The sequence below is a fragment of the Bolinopsis microptera genome, chromosome 3 (genome assembly GCF_026151205.1).
Source record: "Bolinopsis microptera isolate Bmic1 chromosome 3, MBARI_Bmic_1.0, whole genome shotgun sequence".
Classification (NCBI taxonomy): Eukaryota; Metazoa; Ctenophora; class Tentaculata; order Lobata; family Bolinopsidae; genus Bolinopsis; species Bolinopsis microptera.
The window spans coordinates 9039233-9058038 of record NC_087074.1 but is presented as its reverse complement, the minus strand read 5'-3'; the positions used below and the strand labels follow the sequence as shown (position 1 = coordinate 9058038).

The 18806-nt window shown below is 37.9% G+C and overlaps 1 protein-coding gene across 1 annotated transcript in view; it reads right to left on the bottom strand.

Moving 5' to 3' along the window:
* The window catches only part of LOC134812262 (adenylate kinase 9-like), a 57983-nt gene that overhangs the window by 32226 nt on the left and 6951 nt on the right, over window positions 1-18806 (bottom strand). Inside the window, 11 exon segments of the mRNA XM_063819545.1 lie at window positions 6296-6490; window positions 6695-6955; window positions 7153-7263; window positions 7420-7746; window positions 7911-8125; window positions 12899-13090; window positions 16838-17081; window positions 17233-17568; window positions 17738-18039; window positions 18209-18358; window positions 18621-18684. Coding sequence (XP_063675615.1) covers window positions 6296-6490; window positions 6695-6955; window positions 7153-7263; window positions 7420-7746; window positions 7911-8125; window positions 12899-13090; window positions 16838-17081; window positions 17233-17568; window positions 17738-18039; window positions 18209-18358; window positions 18621-18684 — 2397 coding nt within the window.

Below are 18806 nucleotides of genomic sequence, written 5' to 3'. Positions count from 1 at the left end.
ATTTTGACTTAGAAAATTACCCCTCGGTACACAATTTTGGACTCGAGGCTTCCCCCTGGTAATGCGATCTCGGAAGGCAGGCCTCCCCTTTGCAACACGAGCTCGGAATCGGGAGCTCTCGATACGAGAGGTACGTATCGAGAATGACTCGGGCCGAAAATTTTCTAAGTCAACATTTTTCTGAAAAGGTTTTCTGAAAACCACTTTTATCCATGTTTCATGATACCCTGTTCATTATTGGCCGAAAATATCTTTTTTTTAAATAATTTTTCTCGAAATTCTAAATTTTTCAGGTTTTCAATGGCATAAAATGGCATAAAATGGCATAAAATGGAGACTATTTCTATGGAGAAAATGGAAAAACCTATGAGTAATTCTCCATTTTCTCCATTTATGCCATTGCCCCCCCCCCCCCCCCCTTTCTAACTCTAACTCTTAATTCACCAAGTTATATTTGAATACAACAATTTAATGTCAAGTATACTATTTCATATACAAAATTGTCTTTATCAGGTGCTCTTTGAAGTGATCACTAATCACTTAGCTGTTCCTGGAGAAGATAAAACAACTAGAACTTAATTTGTGAAGAGTAACGTGAGTTTTCAGTTCTTCTAAATTCAATTTAGAAGGTCTTTCCTTATCTGCATCTTAGGTACCATTTTTAATTTTTTTAACTTTTTTGATATTTTCAGGAATCCAGTAAAGCATGTGGTTCCCAGTTCCCGAAAACGGGAAATTGGGCGATAAGGTTTGGCCTCTATTCGGCCACTATACGGCAACTATACGGCCACTATACGGCCTCTATACGGCCACTATATGGCCCCTACACGGCCTTTATACGGCCTCTATACGGCCTTTATACGGCTTCTATACGGCCTCCATACGGCTTTTATACGGCTACTATACGGCCACTTAAAAGATATATAACATGGCCTTCATACGGCCTCTAAACGGCCACACAAAACATCTAATCTATGGCCTCCAAACGGCCTCTATACGGCCTTAATACGGTTAGGGCTAGGGTTAGGGTTAGGGTTAGGGTTAGGGTTAGGCCGTATAAAGGTCGTATAGAGGCTATATAGAGGCCGTATAAAGGCCGTATAGTGGCCGTGTAGGGGCCATATAGTGGCCGTATAGAGGCCGTATAAAGACCATATGGGGGGGGGGGGGGGTACCAATGGCATAAAATGGCATAAATGGCATACGTTTTATGGCATAAATGGAAATTTGTATTGGCCAATTCTCCATTTATGCCATGAATTTAGGTCTTCATATTTGACTTTAAATTCGCAAATTATTATTAGTACTTGAATAAGAGACATGTTTCATGCTTTATAACGCTTGGAATGATCGTTAAAGATTCATATGACAAATAAAGAAAATAGAAATGTATTATATCAAAAATGGCATAAATGGCATACGTTTTATGGCATAAATGGAAATTTTTATTGGCCAATTCTCCATTATGCCATTGGTACCCCCCCCCCCCCCCCCCCCCCCCCCCGACCATATATAGAGGCCGTATAGTGGCCGTATAGAGGCCAAACCTAATCGCCTAATTTCCCCAAAAAGCCAAAACCTGTCTTTCGCTAACGTGGAGAGGCTATTCAGAGATGCTAGCTTCATAAGAGAGACAGCGAGGTTCCTGGTGAGAGCAAACAACATGCGTTTCCCGAAGAAGGAAGTCACTAAGAAGGATCAACTGAAGGCCAGCTGTAAAGTCCCGCTAGTGCTACACCTCAACAGAACTCCTCTGCGGATACGTGACGGCTAAGTTGAACTTCATTTTATTATGACACTGAACTGTTGTTATTCGGTTACTAATTCATATCATCATATCATATCATTATGGAACATGTTCATGGGAATTTGGGAAATTGGGAGTTAAATTAATATATTCGCACTTGTTTCTCTTTCGATAAAGATGTGACGAAGTTAAATTTTAATGATTTTTTTAAATTTTAATTTTAAGAACACTCTTGCACATTAATTATTTATTTACGACGTAGTTTATGTCGATATGATCCTTCAGCCGTTTCAACAGAGCATGCATTGGGATGGATCGATTAAAAATGTCATGTCCAAGAGGAGCTCTAACCCTTTAAGTGCAATAGCTCAATAGGACTTTGGTACAGTTTTGTGCAGTAGGAACGGTGATGTCATTATATTAATTATAAAGCCCTATAAACAATGTAGGCTTAATAATATTCGATATTCATGTCATATATGCTCTACTGAAATTTTGGTTTCCTTTAAAATTAGTCTCATGAAATTTGGTTTACAACAATTTTAGTCAAAAGTTTGACTAAATTTATAGACTTAATTTGTCGTTCTTTAGGTACACAATGTTTTGGGATCTTAATTCTTATAATGTAAAGTTATAAAATTATAATATTGAATACTCTACTTCAATTTGGCTAATCACCAGCTCAACTATAGCCCCAGCTATCCTGCCAACCTTATTGTAAAACCTCCTAGATGAGGGTAATTCTATAGGTTAATACAATAATTATTATAATAATCAATATAATTGTTACAGCTAATCCATTGTTACAGCTCATTATTAACCTACCTATCTATTGAACCTATTGAGAGGATTAGAAGTGGGCATCTTCGCGGTCATCACGCAATCTGCGGACCACCTCCTTGACTGTTTGTGATTTGACTCTGGGTAACGCTCCTCCGACCTGTACTACCTCATTAATCCAGATCTTACTTATTGTCATACGGACTGTTTTAGATTCCTTATCAACAGATAATTTGTCTACCTCTCTTTATCCTAATTATGACCCAATTAGCTTAACCCACTCTGTAACTGTCGTGAGTGTAATTCATTATGGTCATGGTCCGGCCATCTATACTCCGGCCGTCTAATTTTGTTATTATAACTGGGTTGATTTGTGAGTGATAACGCTGCTTATCTTTTAACAGCAACACATTTTTCGGGTTACATGGCCGATATAACGGTTTTGATATTATTACATGGCAAATTTTAGGAACCCGTTAATGGACCTGTTAGTGTGTGGGAAATGAGCGCAACTGTCGGTAGGCCTCGACCAGATAATTTTTTAGGATAGTTAGGTTATTAGCTCCCACTGCACCATGAGATCAGTATCATGTGCTAGTGCGAAAGACATATTCTATTCGTTGTAACTCATAGTAGGGGTTCCTGTTGGCGTTTTACAGCATCCTTAATAATATCATATTTTAATTATAAATTCTTATGGATGACACGGGCCATGATTAGCAACAGCGCACGTGTTCTCGAGTGGCCACGTGAGCGCTCTTATAATCTGTATATAGTGCACAGTTAGGTTTATAGCTCCCATCATAAGATCAGCATGTGCTGGCACGACAGACATAATTTATTTGTTATTATAGTATTATAACCACCTGCCTTCTAAAACTAGCAATATAATTAACGTCAACAGAGCAACAGGAGCCCCTACTTTACGCCTCACCCTGATAATGGCTCATGAGCCCAGGGAAAAGTTTACCATTACCCACGTCAATAAACATGTGTTGCCTGAAGCTTACAATAATTAGATAATTCTGTCCAATAGTTGCTGTTTTAATTAGATAATATTTTGCTGTTGAGTTATGACGTCCCCGTACTCCACCCTTTCTCACGGTTAAGTGGGCGCTCTTATAACTAGCAGGTTGCTAATCTTTGTATCAGTTGAGGCGCTTGAGCTTTCTTTCGTGTCCTCTCAGTACAGTGTTGTTGTTTACATTATTTATTCGTTTGCGTCAAAATTTTAAAGAGAGTTTATACTTTGCATTTGGGTGCATCAAATTTACTTCTTTAAGATCCTGAGAAACCACATTAAATTAAGATTTGAATAAGAACTAAGAGCGCGATAAAGATTTTAATAGCTGGCTACCCTGCTAAGATTAAAATCATTAAATAGTTCACAAGTCAAGTTCTTAATCCATTTAATCTCATTATGTCACACCTTCTAGAAGCTCCTCCCCAATCCCCTCTTATTCTATTATATTTGAAATCTGATTTATTTTCCTTTTTAGACGTTGAATACAATTGAAACTGTGGGATTCAAGTCGATTATATAATTATATTTTATAATCTATTATAGTGAGATATGAGTACAATACTAGTCAGTCTACTGATAGCTACAGTTCTTATCGGACTCTCGCCCAGTGTAGAAGGTATGTATTAATTAAGGGGGCAGGGGGGGCCGGGGTCTTCATGGAAATTTTCTCAAAATCGACTTTTTAGTTGTTTCTGATAGAGGGGAGTGATATCTATCAGATGCTTTTAATCCGATAGAAAAATATTGTTCCTAGCCGAAATTATCGCCGGTAAAAGGTCAGCGCTTGTGTGTAATTGTATTGCACGAGCGATTTTTGATGGCGTGCCCTGAAAATCGAGTCTAAAAATCTATCTCCTCCTACATTATTTGAGCAATCACCCTCAAACTTTCAGGATATGTTCTAGGGATCATTTAGAAGAGATTGTCCGGGCAAAATTTTGAGATAGGCCTTTAAACATTTTTTATTCGATTTTTAAAATTTTGGACCTCGAAAAATCGTCAAAAAACCAGGTCCAAGATTTTCAAAATCGAATAAAAAATGTTTAAAGGCCTATCTCAAAATTTTGCCCGGACAATCTCTTCTAAATGATCCCTAAAACATATCCTGAAAGTTTGAGGGTGATTGCTCAAATAATGTAGGAGGAGATAGATTTTTAGACTCGATTTTCAGGGCACGCCATCAAAAATCGCTCGCGCAATACAATTACACACAAGCGCTGACCTTCTACAGGCGATAATTTCTGATAGGAGCAATATTTTTCTATCGGATTAAAAGCATCTGATAGATATCACTCCCATCTATCAGAAACAACTAAAAAGTCGATTTTGAGAAAATTTCCATGAAGACCCCCCCCTGCCCCCTTAACTTGAGAAACCGAATAATACGTTATTTTTCTAATGAACACTTGGCTGATAATTTTGCGGCAAAGAAAGCAGAATTATTTGAACTTTACTTGCTTTTTGATAGAATCAATGCCATTTAAATAATTGTTATTTTCATTAAATTATTTTATATAATAGCTTATATTGTAGAAATATAATATGAACTATTCATAGAAACCGATGGTATTTACTCATTTACATCTTAGGTACCCAGTACAGTGAGTGGTTCCCAGTTCCCGGGGACAAAAGCACATTTGTAAATGAAATAGTGGAGAGTAAGAAGTTCCAGATGCAGACTGATAAGAAGATAACTAATGGTAACGACATCAGATGGACGATGGGAGGAGTAGGCTGGTTCACATTCGATACGAATACCATAGGGGCTTCCAAATGCAATGGTGGCTACACTCTAAAAGGAACAGAAGGATTCCTCAAGCGAGCTGGTGTTCTGACCTTCCTGAAGACTACCACTCAGTTGCAAGTCTGGTTTGATGATGTTCTGGAGGTCACGTGGATATATGAAGATAACAAGTGTGCAATGAGGAACAAGATGACAGGATTGAGATTTCACGCCTCATCATCTAGTAAATACGATAAAGTCTCCACACACTACAGATATGAACTTGGTAATTCATCCCAATTATCTGCTACAGTAACAAGTGATTGGCATCTAATCATAATATGTCATTTATAGTGTATAACTGTATAAGAAATCGAGGTGACCTCATTTTTACGAATATATGTTTGAGGCCAAGTTCACGTTGAAGATGTTACACTATTATTCCCATTTCAATATTAATAAACTAAACACAACACATCCCACAGATCTATGTATGGGTCTGAAACCAGCCTGGAGTCAGCTGAAAACAGAAGCAACATTTCCTGTAGAAGCAGGAACAGTGCTGACAGTGTCATGTGAAGAGGGGTTCCTACGGAGAGGCAGCAACACTATCACCTGTACTGAGGGCACCACCTTTTCTAGTGATACAACTCCAACTTGTGGAGAGTTAGGTGAGTATTATTCATCGAAACGACAAATGGCGGCGCAGAGCAATTTAAACTTCAAAATATAACGAGCCAAAAGTTTGAAGAAGTTTCACTTAACCAAGATATCTATCCAGGAAGATCCGTATTAAAGGTTTTTTAATAGTTAATGGCAATGCATTTAAATATTGGAAGGTTATCCAATATCCATATACATTATTATATATATTTGTTTCGAAACGCGGCCGCCACTTACAGATTTGAACTCAGGTCACTGCTGGAAATTTCATAAGTAATTTCTCTCGAACTTATCAAAAAATATTGACCTTATCCCAAATATATTTGATCTAAAAGTGCTTGAAAATTGTAAGTCTTACCACAAGAGGAGCACCACTAGGAGCGTACTTTTCCGGACTCTCCAGGAATTTAATCTTACATTCCGGACTGCTGAACAGGTAAATCTTCTCCCGGAACCTGGCTCCAATCTCGTGATCTCCCGGCCAGAGGACATTCTTCTCGAGCAGGGTAACGGGGCAGTAATGTCTCGTCTCTCCCAGATTCCTCTTGTCAACCTGCGCAATTTGTTTTAAAAAAAGTTTTTTAGTGATGAAAAATATGTGTGTTTTATTTCTGACTATACTATCTTATGTTGATTATCGTTAATAAACGATTAAAAATAAAATCTTTGGAAAATTTCAGTGCGTTTTAAGCGTAACGGCTACGTGGAAGTTAAACGTGTCTTGTTAATCTAAGTATAATTGGTGATAATTTCTAACCTCCTCTTCCTCTTCCTCCTCCTCCTCTTCCTGCTCCTCTTCCTCATACGAGAAGTAATCAACTGATTTGTATCTGAATACGGAGTCCAGTTTGCCCACAGCATTCGACCTCATAGCTTCAAGGGCCACATTACACTCAATAGTTAACAGCTCCACGTCACTTTGTTTTATTATTGCCTCCAGCTGTGGTTTCTCGCGGTCAAATGCCTTGCGGTTCAGTACGCGTTGTTCAACTGAGGCCGGAACTTTGTCTTGGGCATTCTGAAATGAGTCAAGAATTAGGCATCAGGGTGATTTCAAGTTTCAGTGTTCAAACTTCAAATATAAAATTAATACCTAACAAAGTGTTTAACTCGCATCCCCGTATTCGTTAGATCTATATCCTTGATACAAACCTGACAAATACCATAACTATTAACTAATAATAATAATTATCCGAAAAATTTAAATCTTAATACCTCTTGTTCTTCTGACTCATCCAAAGGAGCAAGTCCGTCTCCGGTTTTCTCACCAGCTGGTTTAGCCTTCTTTTTCTCCACTGCTTTTATCTGTGCTGCTGTGAGCGATATCTGAAAAATTAAATCTTAAGGTCAAGGTCTTACCAGTTACCAGACTTAAAATCGATACGAAAGTTTGTTTTTTTTTATTGTTACATAGCTGTGGAAATGTACGGTAATTTGTTTTCTTAAGAATGAACTTTGTATAGAAGCCGGTAACATTCTAACCGGGGGTCTCTGAATAGCGGCCCATCTCTTCAGCAGTTCCCCATTCTCAGGGTCAGGATCGTTCAGGATAATAAACGAATCAGGAGTAAGCAGCTTATCAGCTCTCTCAGTCATCATGGTCCACTGGTCTCGAGTAAGAGGGAAGTTGTCCAGGATCCAGCCGCCGTACTCAGGATCCCCTTTAGTTTGATGTCCGGTGATAACCGCCCGAATAGCTTCTTCAAGCACCGAGCAGTACATCTCAGGTGATATCTCCACTTCGTGGTTACGAGCTTCAACTGTGACACGTTCTACTTGTTCTCGTACCAGCGGGTGTTCTTCTGAGATCTGGAAAGGGTAATATTAAACAGTGATCTAGTAGAGATTAATCAAGAATACATACCGTCCCTATTCTTAATACTAGATATGAATGTGAAGACTTCAACGCAAATCGAAGAATTGAAAACATCAGATTTCTGTAACAACTTAATTTGTTCCACGAGAGCACTCACCTCGGGAAGAATAATCTGACCCTCCTCATCGAAAGTGAAGCCGAACTTCTTGATCATATCATTCTCTCGCTCCAGTTCCTCCTTCTCCTGGATAATCTTCTCCTGTAAGTTGGACTCCTCTGATTCTACTCCCTCCTCGACGGTAGGAGCAGCTCCTCCTTCCAACTCTCCATCCTCGGCCATTTCAGCTGCTAGCATTGCTCGTCGTGTACGGCCTAAACAAGAGAGACGGTAGTTTCGTGTACAGATACACGTTATTAATAATGGAAACCACGTGATAGCATGTTGGTGTTACCCCAATATTGTGAGCACTGGAACCTAACAGTGTGGAAAATGCTACAGATACATTTTATAAAAGTGTTCATATTTCAATTACAGGGTGGGGGGGGGGGGTCAACCTCATTTTACCTCATTTTACCTCATTTTACCTCATCCCAATGTTGCCTTTTTTGGCTGGCCTCGTGAGGTAAAATGAGGTAAATCTCGGCAAAAATTTTAACAGGTAAAATTCTCTAAATCGTCAATTTAGTCACGAAGGAGTATGGAAGGAGTTCTAAATGTGAAGAAATGGTTAACTTTAGTCGAGGTCTCAGGTCTCTACAATGTCGGGAAGTTCCTGCAGGAATTTGCGCATTGCGCTTGAAGCGCAAGATTCACAGTGCCAAAAGCGAAGGTCGTAGAGACATGAGACCTTGACTAAAGTTAACCATTTCATACCATTGCTATAAGAGTATGCCACTTTCAGAGTCCTGAACACACTCCCATATCTCTTAATCGTCAATTACATGTATATGAATTTTACATGTAGTAAATTATATTTTTGACAAAAGCACATCTTATTTGATACTTATAAAATATATGTTTATAGCTTTTTTGATTATGCATTGTAGGTTTATAACCTAACATGTACCAAGACGCACGCCGAGTTGGACGGGGAATCGTTTAAAATCACCTCTTACGCTATTAAGTGCTTTTTATGGAGAATACGTCAGTAGCGTTTTTGAGCATGTAATGGCATGCAGCTGACGCAGAAAAGGGTATTTTGGTTCAAACTTGACATATACGTTGCATACCACTTTTCGCGCGCGATATTTGTGATACTTAAAGTTAACATTGAACATGTATCAAGTTCAAACTTTGAACTTAAAACTTTAAGTTTAAAGAATTAAAAGTAGCCGTATTGATCCTCCACACCTATGAGTATGACGTTTATGAACTAAAATTAGCTTTATTTTGCCGTTAAACTGCAGCTTATACTTTTTACTTCATGATTGGGTCGTAATCCAAAAAATAATTTGACAAGAAGTGGGGCTTATCGGGTCACTTACCGTCACCGGTCACTCTTAAGATTATTGACGTTGGTTCAGCAATGTCAGCTATGCTGAAATGCAATGTTATTGTTGTAACAATGTATTGTTGATCGTCAATTTGGCTCAAATTCCTGCCCCAGGAAGGGGGCAACGTATATTATATTAGCTATTAACTATTGTTACAATACTGCATTCCAACATAGCTGACACAACTTGTTTTCGTTCCAGTCTTGTGGTCCTGGTTCTGACACGGAGATACAGCTGTACCCCGGCAAAGTGCCAGCCGAACTCCATTTGAATTGTTTAGACCAGTGTGGGTAGCTGGCTAGAGATGAAGAGGAGTGCGGAACTCAACATGGTCATTTCGTAGTGATGCTGAGTTTAACTGTCAGAGATTTTATATAACGTGAGCTCGATAAGATGTGCTACTTTTAATAACAATAGTCGTCAATGATCTCTTTTGTGCAGGCTATAGTGTTGTCACCGTCCCTACTTTTTATATGTTTGTAAACATAAAAGAAGGGGCGCGGCGGGTGTAATCTTCAGGTAAATCAATATCCTGCTACTCTGTACCAAGTTCGACACACGAACATCTTAAGTTTTTATTATTTTGCTCTTTTGCGCAACTTCTCACCTGAACAAAGAAATTCAACAAAGAAGTTTGCAGGAGGGCTTCCTTTTCATTTGTTTTGTCATGTTCATGTAAAACTCATAACCATTTGGTGTCTTCATTCTTAGAAATATTGGGGTCACGACAATATTTGTCAACACTATTTTCGCGATCTTAATTCTCAGAATAAAGAAACCGTTAAAGAAAGGTTCTGGAAACATAGTATGATTGATACAATGAAGATTAATCGTTATCTGATAGTCATAATCGTAATCTGATATTTCGGATTTCAGGGTACAATAATAGCAAGTGCGAGACCATGTTGTTGCCTAATCAAACAAATAATTTGCATGTTAGGCCCTAAACAATCAAATTCTTGTTTTACTAGCCTGTCATGTACGTGACCAAAACAGTTTTGTTGCCCATAACTCTCCAGGGAAGCATTAATTTGACCGCCTAGGCCTACGTCATATGGGGGTGATTCGGAATCAGCCTCCAAAAATACACCGAAAAAGATTACTTTTATACCTTCAGGGCCTTTTCACAATAATTTTCTTAAAATTTAGATGAGCGATTTAGTAGGAGCACGTTGGTACAGCAATGTCAGCTATGTTGAAATGCAATGTCATTGTTGTAGCAATGCATTCATGTTGATCGTCAATTTGGCTCAAATTCCTGCCCCAGTCTTCCTGCTTATCTTAAAGTTAAATGTTTTTACAGGCTCTAATGATGTAGTTTTACGAAGATTTCAAACCTGTGTTTCCCTTCGTGTCCAGCATTATACTCTTAAGATTGTTGACGTTGGTTCAGTAATGTCAGCTATGTTGAAATGCAATGTCATTGTTGTCAGTAGATTATATTTGTTTCAAATCGTCGCGGCCAAGTAATATTTGCTTCAGCGCTCGATTTTCATATAATACTACGGTGTAATTTAACTTGTTGTAGGTTATAATTTACCAAAACACACGCCGAGTTGGGCTCGTCGACGATTTGAAACAAATATTTTTGTGAATGTAAAATAATAACAATATGTGGTTCCGTGTCACAATAATTTTTGGTCGTAGCATAATCAAATTATTATTTTCTATAAAATGTAATATATGGTTCACCTAGTATAATAGCCATGAGTCTAAGCGTACTGCGTGACGCGCGTTCGCGCGCTACTGCAAGCGAGAGAGGTAGAAAAAATTATATAAGGAAAATACCCAATACCATGACATGGCACTAAAACATTTTGAATTGATGATGTCAAACCTTCCAGATCGTTGCTTTTGGCTTTGCAACCATCTCGAAGCAACCAGCTCGAAACAAGAATGCTAGTTTGCGCGGCGCGTCGAAGTCCTCTAAGTCTAATAAGTGTGAAGTATTATGTTAAAAACAAAAATTAACAGTGTTAAACTAAATTGATATCAGTTAAAGATGATATATTTTAACAGGTAAAATTCATATACATGTAATTGACGATTAAGAGCTGTAGGAGTGTGTTCAGGACTCTGAAAGTGGCATACTCTAATAGCAATGGTATGAAATGGTTAACTTTAGTCAAGGTCTCATGTCTCTACCACCTTCGCTTTTGGCGCTGTGAATCTTGCGCTTCAAGCGCAATGCGCAAATTCCTGCAGGAACTTCCCGACATTGTAGAGACCTGAAACCTCGACTAAAGTTAACTATTTCCTACTGTTTATATTAGAGGAGCACACATTTAGAACTCCTTCCATACTCCTTCGTGACTAAATTGACGATTTATAGAATTTTACCTGTTAAAAATTAGTGAAAAATATGGGCGTGGCCCAAGTCAGTATTATACGAAACCGTAGAGACAAACATTTTTTTTTGGTTGTTCCCGACCCTATAGAGCAACTAATTAGAGGTGATATCTAATTATTTAAACGAAATGTGGTTTTCTGAACCGCCCTTTATTCTACAGCGAATCATGAACATTGAACATGTACATAAGAACTTAGAATTGTATGAAGTATGAGTTTATATATGAGTAATTTATTATAAAATTACCTTTCACTATGCAATTTCGACTAAATTCATGTAGATATCCAATTCAGTTCCATGCACAACTGTTGTTTTCATTTGGTCTAGTTAGACACAATTTGTTTCAGAGTGACTCGATAATCACAATATCAAATTAAGATATTATTTAAATGGTCCATGTCATGCAATGCGGAAATATCCCCATAAATTGGCAATGCCAAAGTGACACTAAAGTTATTGCTAATTCCTTTACAAAACTTAGCAAGTGCTATTTACAATATCCTAATGGATCATGGAAATTGAAATGTCCAATTTTCTTTTCATAAATAATAATTATAATGCGAAGTTTTATTTACCCCAAGTTTGGAGAGTAAGTAGGTTAAACTGGGAATGCCCCTTCCCAGGGACCACATCACCCCTAATAAACCATTAAATATCATGGGAGACTATGCACAGCCTCGAATTATAGTATAATGACTTCGAATAAACCTTTTTTGTCTCTAAAAAAAGGCTTAGAAAACTAGATTTATTTACCTCATTTTACCTCATTTTACCTCATTTTACCTCATCCCAATTTTGCCTTTTTTGGCTGGCCTCGTGAGGTCAGTAAACGACCGGGGGTAGGATTTGGCCGGGAATGTCCAAATTTTGCCGGGGCCGGGAATTGGCCGTTCTGGAATTTGGCCGGGGCCGGGGCCGTGAATTTAATAAATCCACGGCCAAGTTAGAACTTTTCAGGACAAAAACTATCAGAGGTTACAAAAACAAAGGACTGCTCTTGAAAGTTGGCACTCTGGACATCATCCATTCAAAATTGAAAATCCATTTTAAGATTTATATGAAAGTTTTAGGCCGATTTCGATCAAAAATTCCCGGCCAAATTCCCGGCAAAAATTGAAAATCGGCCGGGGCCGGGGCCGGGAAGAAATAGCTCCCCCGGTGCCGGGATTTCACGGCGCCGGGAATCCCGGTCGATTACTGCGTGAGGTAAAATGAGGTTGACACCCCCCCCCCCCAGGGTAGTTATACTTGTGACGATAGCAACTGAAAGTAACTAATTGTAAGCTCAATTTCAGACTTACTTTCAATAACGAGTTGAGCAGCACTCTGTATCTGTTCTCTAATCTGGTTTAGGAATGTCACTTTGGCATCGTCTTTAACTTGATCCACATGCTTTTGTTGCTCTGTCTCTCTCACATCTGCTGCCAGCACGTTCATGTCCAGCAGAGCTGCGCTGTACTGTTCGCACAACATCTTAGAAAGAGAGCTCTTACCTGGAATAAGCTGATCATTAGTAATTAGTAATTAGTAATTAGTAATTAGTAATTAGTAATTAGTAATTAGTAATTGGTAATTAGTAATTAGTAATTAGTAATTAGTAACTTCTGACAATATAAAGAATTTACCAGTTCGTATCAAAAATCTTAGCAATGATGCAGGGTGTCCAGTAAGTAGGAATTTGACAAATAAAAGGTAAGAAAAAGTAGGAACGGTGGAAATTTAGTAGGGGCTGGTTATCCCCCAGTTCCATAGCGGATATTATGCCAAATTATTAGACGAAGATCGTCAACTAATATTTCTTCGGATATTTCTCCGGTTTGCAGTTCCATAACCTTATCCGGAGACCATCTACGGTAATTTTGTTGATTCTCACAGATGTAGCAAAGTGCAAAGAAACTGCCACAAACTGCTACAATCTCCGAGAAATTCCCGGAGAGCTTCATCTCCGTCTAATACAGTAGACGGAGCCGGAGAATCATCACCGTAGAAATGGACCTCCGTCTAATAATATCCGCTATGGAACTGGGGGGTTACACTTGCGTAACAATGAGGCCGTTGGAATGTCCGAAGTTAAATAAGTGTTGAGATTTTTTAGAAAGTAGATACAATAAGCTTAACGATAATTGTTCCGCATCAAATAGTTGGAACTCATTGTCTAGGTACCGCAATTCCCCTCAGCAGATAGAAGAATTGAGACCATAACAATAGTGAGACAATATCTCAATACACGTGCTGCTTGTTCGCATCATTTCACTCTTTCATTTCATCTCGTAAGGCTGAGTGTAGGTTTGCAAAATTTTAGTGTTATATAAGTAAAAGGCCAATGAGTGTCGATACGTCCATTATTTTCATTTTGTTTTCACCAATCATTTGCCTTGTTCCACTTTGTCTGTCGAGAGCCGTGATGCTCGGGCTTCTAAACACTACACATTAAATTTGCAATACAATCAACAATAATAACTCTGTAAGTTTGATCGTAAGCCGGTTGCGACGCTACTTCATGTGGACCCCCCCCCCCCCCTCATACTGTTATTCCTTTCATCAATTGGTCAGTTTATTATTTATTATTTTGTTTTGCAGATGAAACATTCAGTTCCAACACCGTGACTATGCGACATTCAAAATGTAACCCAATTTGTACGTGAACGGGCGTTCATATAAAAAAACCAGAAAGACACTTCTGATTAGAATAATAGAGATACTAATGTTTGCAAATAGGTATTCCCACAAGTGTCCGGATAGTTAATTATATAAACTAGCTAATACTATTTATGTTGGCCGTTTGTTAGCCATATGTTGGCAATATTTCATGCAGATTGTCCACTGTCCAGTAAGTAGGAGGCAATAAAAAGTATGAGAGTAGAAATTTGACAAATAAAAGGTAAGAAAAAGTAGGAACGGTGGAAATTTAGTAGGGGATTTTTGTTTTCTTTGGACCGCTCAGTTTTTTTCGCTAAGTTCTCTTTTGGGCCCTCTTTTTCAGCTTTTTTTTCTGATATTCAACATTTAAAAAGTTAAAAGAATTCTTCGACATTTCTTAAGCTTCAATCTCTAGAATTAAGGTAAGATACTAATAAGTTAAATAAATTACTCCGATGTTGACCTTTTCCACTCTTAAACTCACCAGTCAAGGCACATTTTAACAATGAGAGAAGGGGTACATTCATCTGATCGTAACACATGACCTAACGGCTAACATGGTCCATCTCAGTTTATTAACTCTTAGCAGACATTTTGTTCGCTCACAGCGCTTACAATAATTATAGTCAAGTTACACAGTTCATTGTTACCAGGATTAATCCAGTAGATACAATAAGCTTAACCATAACTGTTCCACATCAAATAGGTGGAACTCTATCGTGTCTCATTGTCTAGGTACCGCAATTCCCCTCAGGAGATAGAAGAATTGAGATCATGACAATAGTGAGACAATATCTCAATACACGTGCTGCTTGTTCGCATCATTTCACTATCTCGTAAGGCTGAGTGTAGGGTTGCAAAAGTTTTAGTGTTATCTAAGTAAAAGGCCAATGAGTGTCGATACGTCCATTATTTTCAATCATTTGCCTTGTCCCACTTTGTCTATCGAGAGCCCGTGATGCTCGGGCTACTAAACATTACACATTAAATTTGCAATACAATCAACAATAATAACTCTGTAAGTTTGATCGTAAGCCGGTTGCGACGCTACTTCATGTGGATTTTGTTTTGCAGATAAAACATTCAGTTCCAACACCGTTACTATGAGGCATTCAAATTGTAACCCAATTTGTGCGTGAGCAAATTGTTGGCAATATTTTGCTATTTGTGTAGAGTGTATGACATGGCCGTATGCCTGGCTGCATATGGGCCTTATGTAAGCCATAATACAAGTAAGCCTCATTATCCCCTAATACTATCAATCCCTCTATATAGTTCAGGATGAATAAATCAGGATGCCTGGTAGTTATACTATTGATGATGTCAGTGATTCTACTCTACACTGATAACGGATTATCTGAAGCTTTTGCTAACAGTGGCAGGAGAAGAACCCCATCCAGGTAAGGAGATTATTAAATATAAAATTGGTAAAAACTACTGCTCAAATATCATATATTATCTTGAATATATAATTGAATAAATTATATTATATAATAGTAAGATAGTAAGGTACCTAGTATATCATCATATTATAATAAGTTATTAACAAATTAATCAATTGATTAATTAATTAGGTACGGTAGGAGTGTCTCATCAAGACAGACAAGAGAAACATCTTCCGAACTAAGCTCTTCCGGAGAAGACGCTCAGATTAAAACTTAAAGAACTGTTCGAAGCAAGAACTGGAGTCCGGAGTCTCCGGACAGTATTCGGGATCGTCAAAGATATTATACTCTTACAATATGTAAGAAGTATTTAAATACTCGTACAATATGTAAGAAGTATTTAAATACTCGTACAATATGTAAGAAGTATTTAAATACTCGTACAATATGTAATTATTATATTAGTGAAAACTTACTTCTGATATCATTTTTAGGTTTAGACTGTTAGATTTAGAGTTTGGGAGAGCCGATATTTACATTTCGCTATGGATTTGATTTTATAGTTTGATTTTATTCTTATGAGTATATATATAAGTAAGTATATATTATTATAATATGTGTTTTAATAAAAATGGTCTTAACAAAAAACGAATCAAATGACAAATACAAGTTTTACAAATCATGGCCAGACCCCCCCCCCCCCCCCCCCCCCCCCCCCCCCCCCCCCCCCCCCCCCCCTGTACTTCACAAAGCTTAAAATTAAACTTCAATGGACCAGAATACCAGTAGCTTTTGCAGTCTATTATTTTCTCTTGTCAGTAGATTCTTTGGCTGACAACTCACTCATTATAAACAAAATACAACTTGTTGGGTTCTAGAGGCTGCCCAAAATCGAATAAACTTGAATTTGAAGCAAAAACTGACATCTAAATATGTTTTTGTGAGTTTTGGAGCCAGATCTCTAAATATTAAATTTGACTATTCAGAAAAATCATTAAATTACAGCATTAAAAAACTCTGAAATTTGGTTTAAAAAGTGGGAGAAAAGAATAAAAAATAGTTAAAAAGTAGGAGAATAGGAGAAATTGTCAAAAAGTAGGAAGAATTGCTGAAAATTAGGAAGTACATAGAAGGGTATGGACAGCCTGCAATCATGCCATGGTATTACAAGAATCGAGACCGAAACTAGTAATTTTAAAATGAAAATGCACATACCAGAGGAAGGAGGCCCGATGATACATATCTTTCCTGGAACTCGGGGTTGTGGAGGCAGTAGATATGGTCGGGGGTTCTCCATGAACTTCTTTATGTTTTCCTCGCTTGACATGCAGTATATCTTACCCAGGTAGGCCACAGAAAATTGGAACTTTCCTTGTTGGATTGAACCTTGTTGTAACGCTACCGGATCACTTGCTTCCCAGCGTGACTTTCTCCAAGGGAACCTGGCTCCCACTGTGTCCTATTATGATATATAAATATAACATGATTAATGATTAAGGTGTATGCTTGTTTAAAAAAAAGTGCGGTATTTTCAGGGGCAAGTTGATATCTAACGATACAACAGAAAGAGAATCTAGCCGCTCGAGAGAGATATTGTGTTAAGCATGTACCCGTTTGACAAGCATTTTCAGGAGATCATCTGCTTCCAGATCAGGATCCTGTTCCTCATCTTCAGGGAACAGAGGAATTGGTTGAATGGCACAATAGGCACAGTAAGTTGCCAATTTGTTCATCAGAGTATCCAGGAGGTCCTTCCTGTTCAACAGGCCGTTCAGCTCAATAACTTTCTGACGATCATGAGAGATGATCAAATCTTCAAGACTAGGTAGAACGTTGTTGAAGTAAGTTTCTATTTCCTTCTGTACCATCTCTGGTTCATCCTGGGGCCGTCTTATCATCAAGTCCAGGGCTCCAGCAGGTGCTGGCGGATCTATCAGATCGTTAACCTGATAATTTAGTTGTGTAATGTGTTGAGTCAATTTTAGAAAACGACTGAATGATGACCATTGACCATTGACCATCTACAATATCGCATGCAAGCTCGCTTTTTACACATGATATGAGTACTTGATACTCAACTTTACAGTTTACATGTAATATCAGGGAGGAAAATACCTGCTCAGGAATAGCATCAGGATCTTGATCATCATCCATTTCTTCCTCTTCTTCTTCCTCCTCTTCTTCTTCTCCCTCATCTTCATCAACAGCTGCAGCAGGTTGGATGAGATCGGGAGAGTAAAGTTCATTGTTTTCAGGGTAAAGCAACTGCTTCGATCTTCGTTCGATCAAATCTGTATCACTTATCTTTATGTTGACAATAAACTCTGGAGTTAGTTCGAAGTTTTTTATTACAGATACTTGCTCCTCCGTCGACATAAACTCGGAGTCCAGAGTGGGCAATCCATCCAAAACATAACCTGTAGATATACAAGATTAAATGGAATTTCCCAGGAATAGAAGTAACAGGATTTTAACATAGTAACAGAGGTTTGTATCTATAATTGGCAATCCCAACCAAACCAGAACAGTAAAACTACACGATGAGATCGTGTTAATAAAAGTAGATATAAATGAGATTAAAATTACCATGATGCTTGATATCAAGAGCAGCTATTCTTTGGCTGACAATCTTCAGTGCAAGTGATTCTTGGATAGCCTGTCCATGATTTAATCTATCTGACACTTCACTCCCTAAATCTGACTCCTGTTTGATAACCCATTCTATAGCTGACTCGGCTGAAACAGTTCACATTTTTAAATCTGTATTAATTATCTGAGATTTCATAGAATACTTCTTTCAATGTAAGTTATGGTTCTCATTTACTGAGTAAACCAAAGCAAGATTTACCAGTGTTTTGTATTTTGATTTAGCAGGAAAACTATTGTTCTCCCAAGAATTCTGGTAAATTGGGTTTTGATTGTTATGAAGAAAAGTAAGATTAAATCAGAATGAATATTGAATTGATACAATATGAGAAATGTTTAAGTAAAAACTTACGTGTAACCAGTTTACATTTCCAGTTATGAGCAAGATTTCTGGCCAATGTTGATTTCCCTGATCCCTGCAATGGATATTTTAAACAAAATAACGCATAATTCAATTAACAGTCGAACAGTGGAATCAATCATGTATCATTCCAATTCAAATAAAAGTAAAAGGTGTACGGTATCTACAAAGTATGGT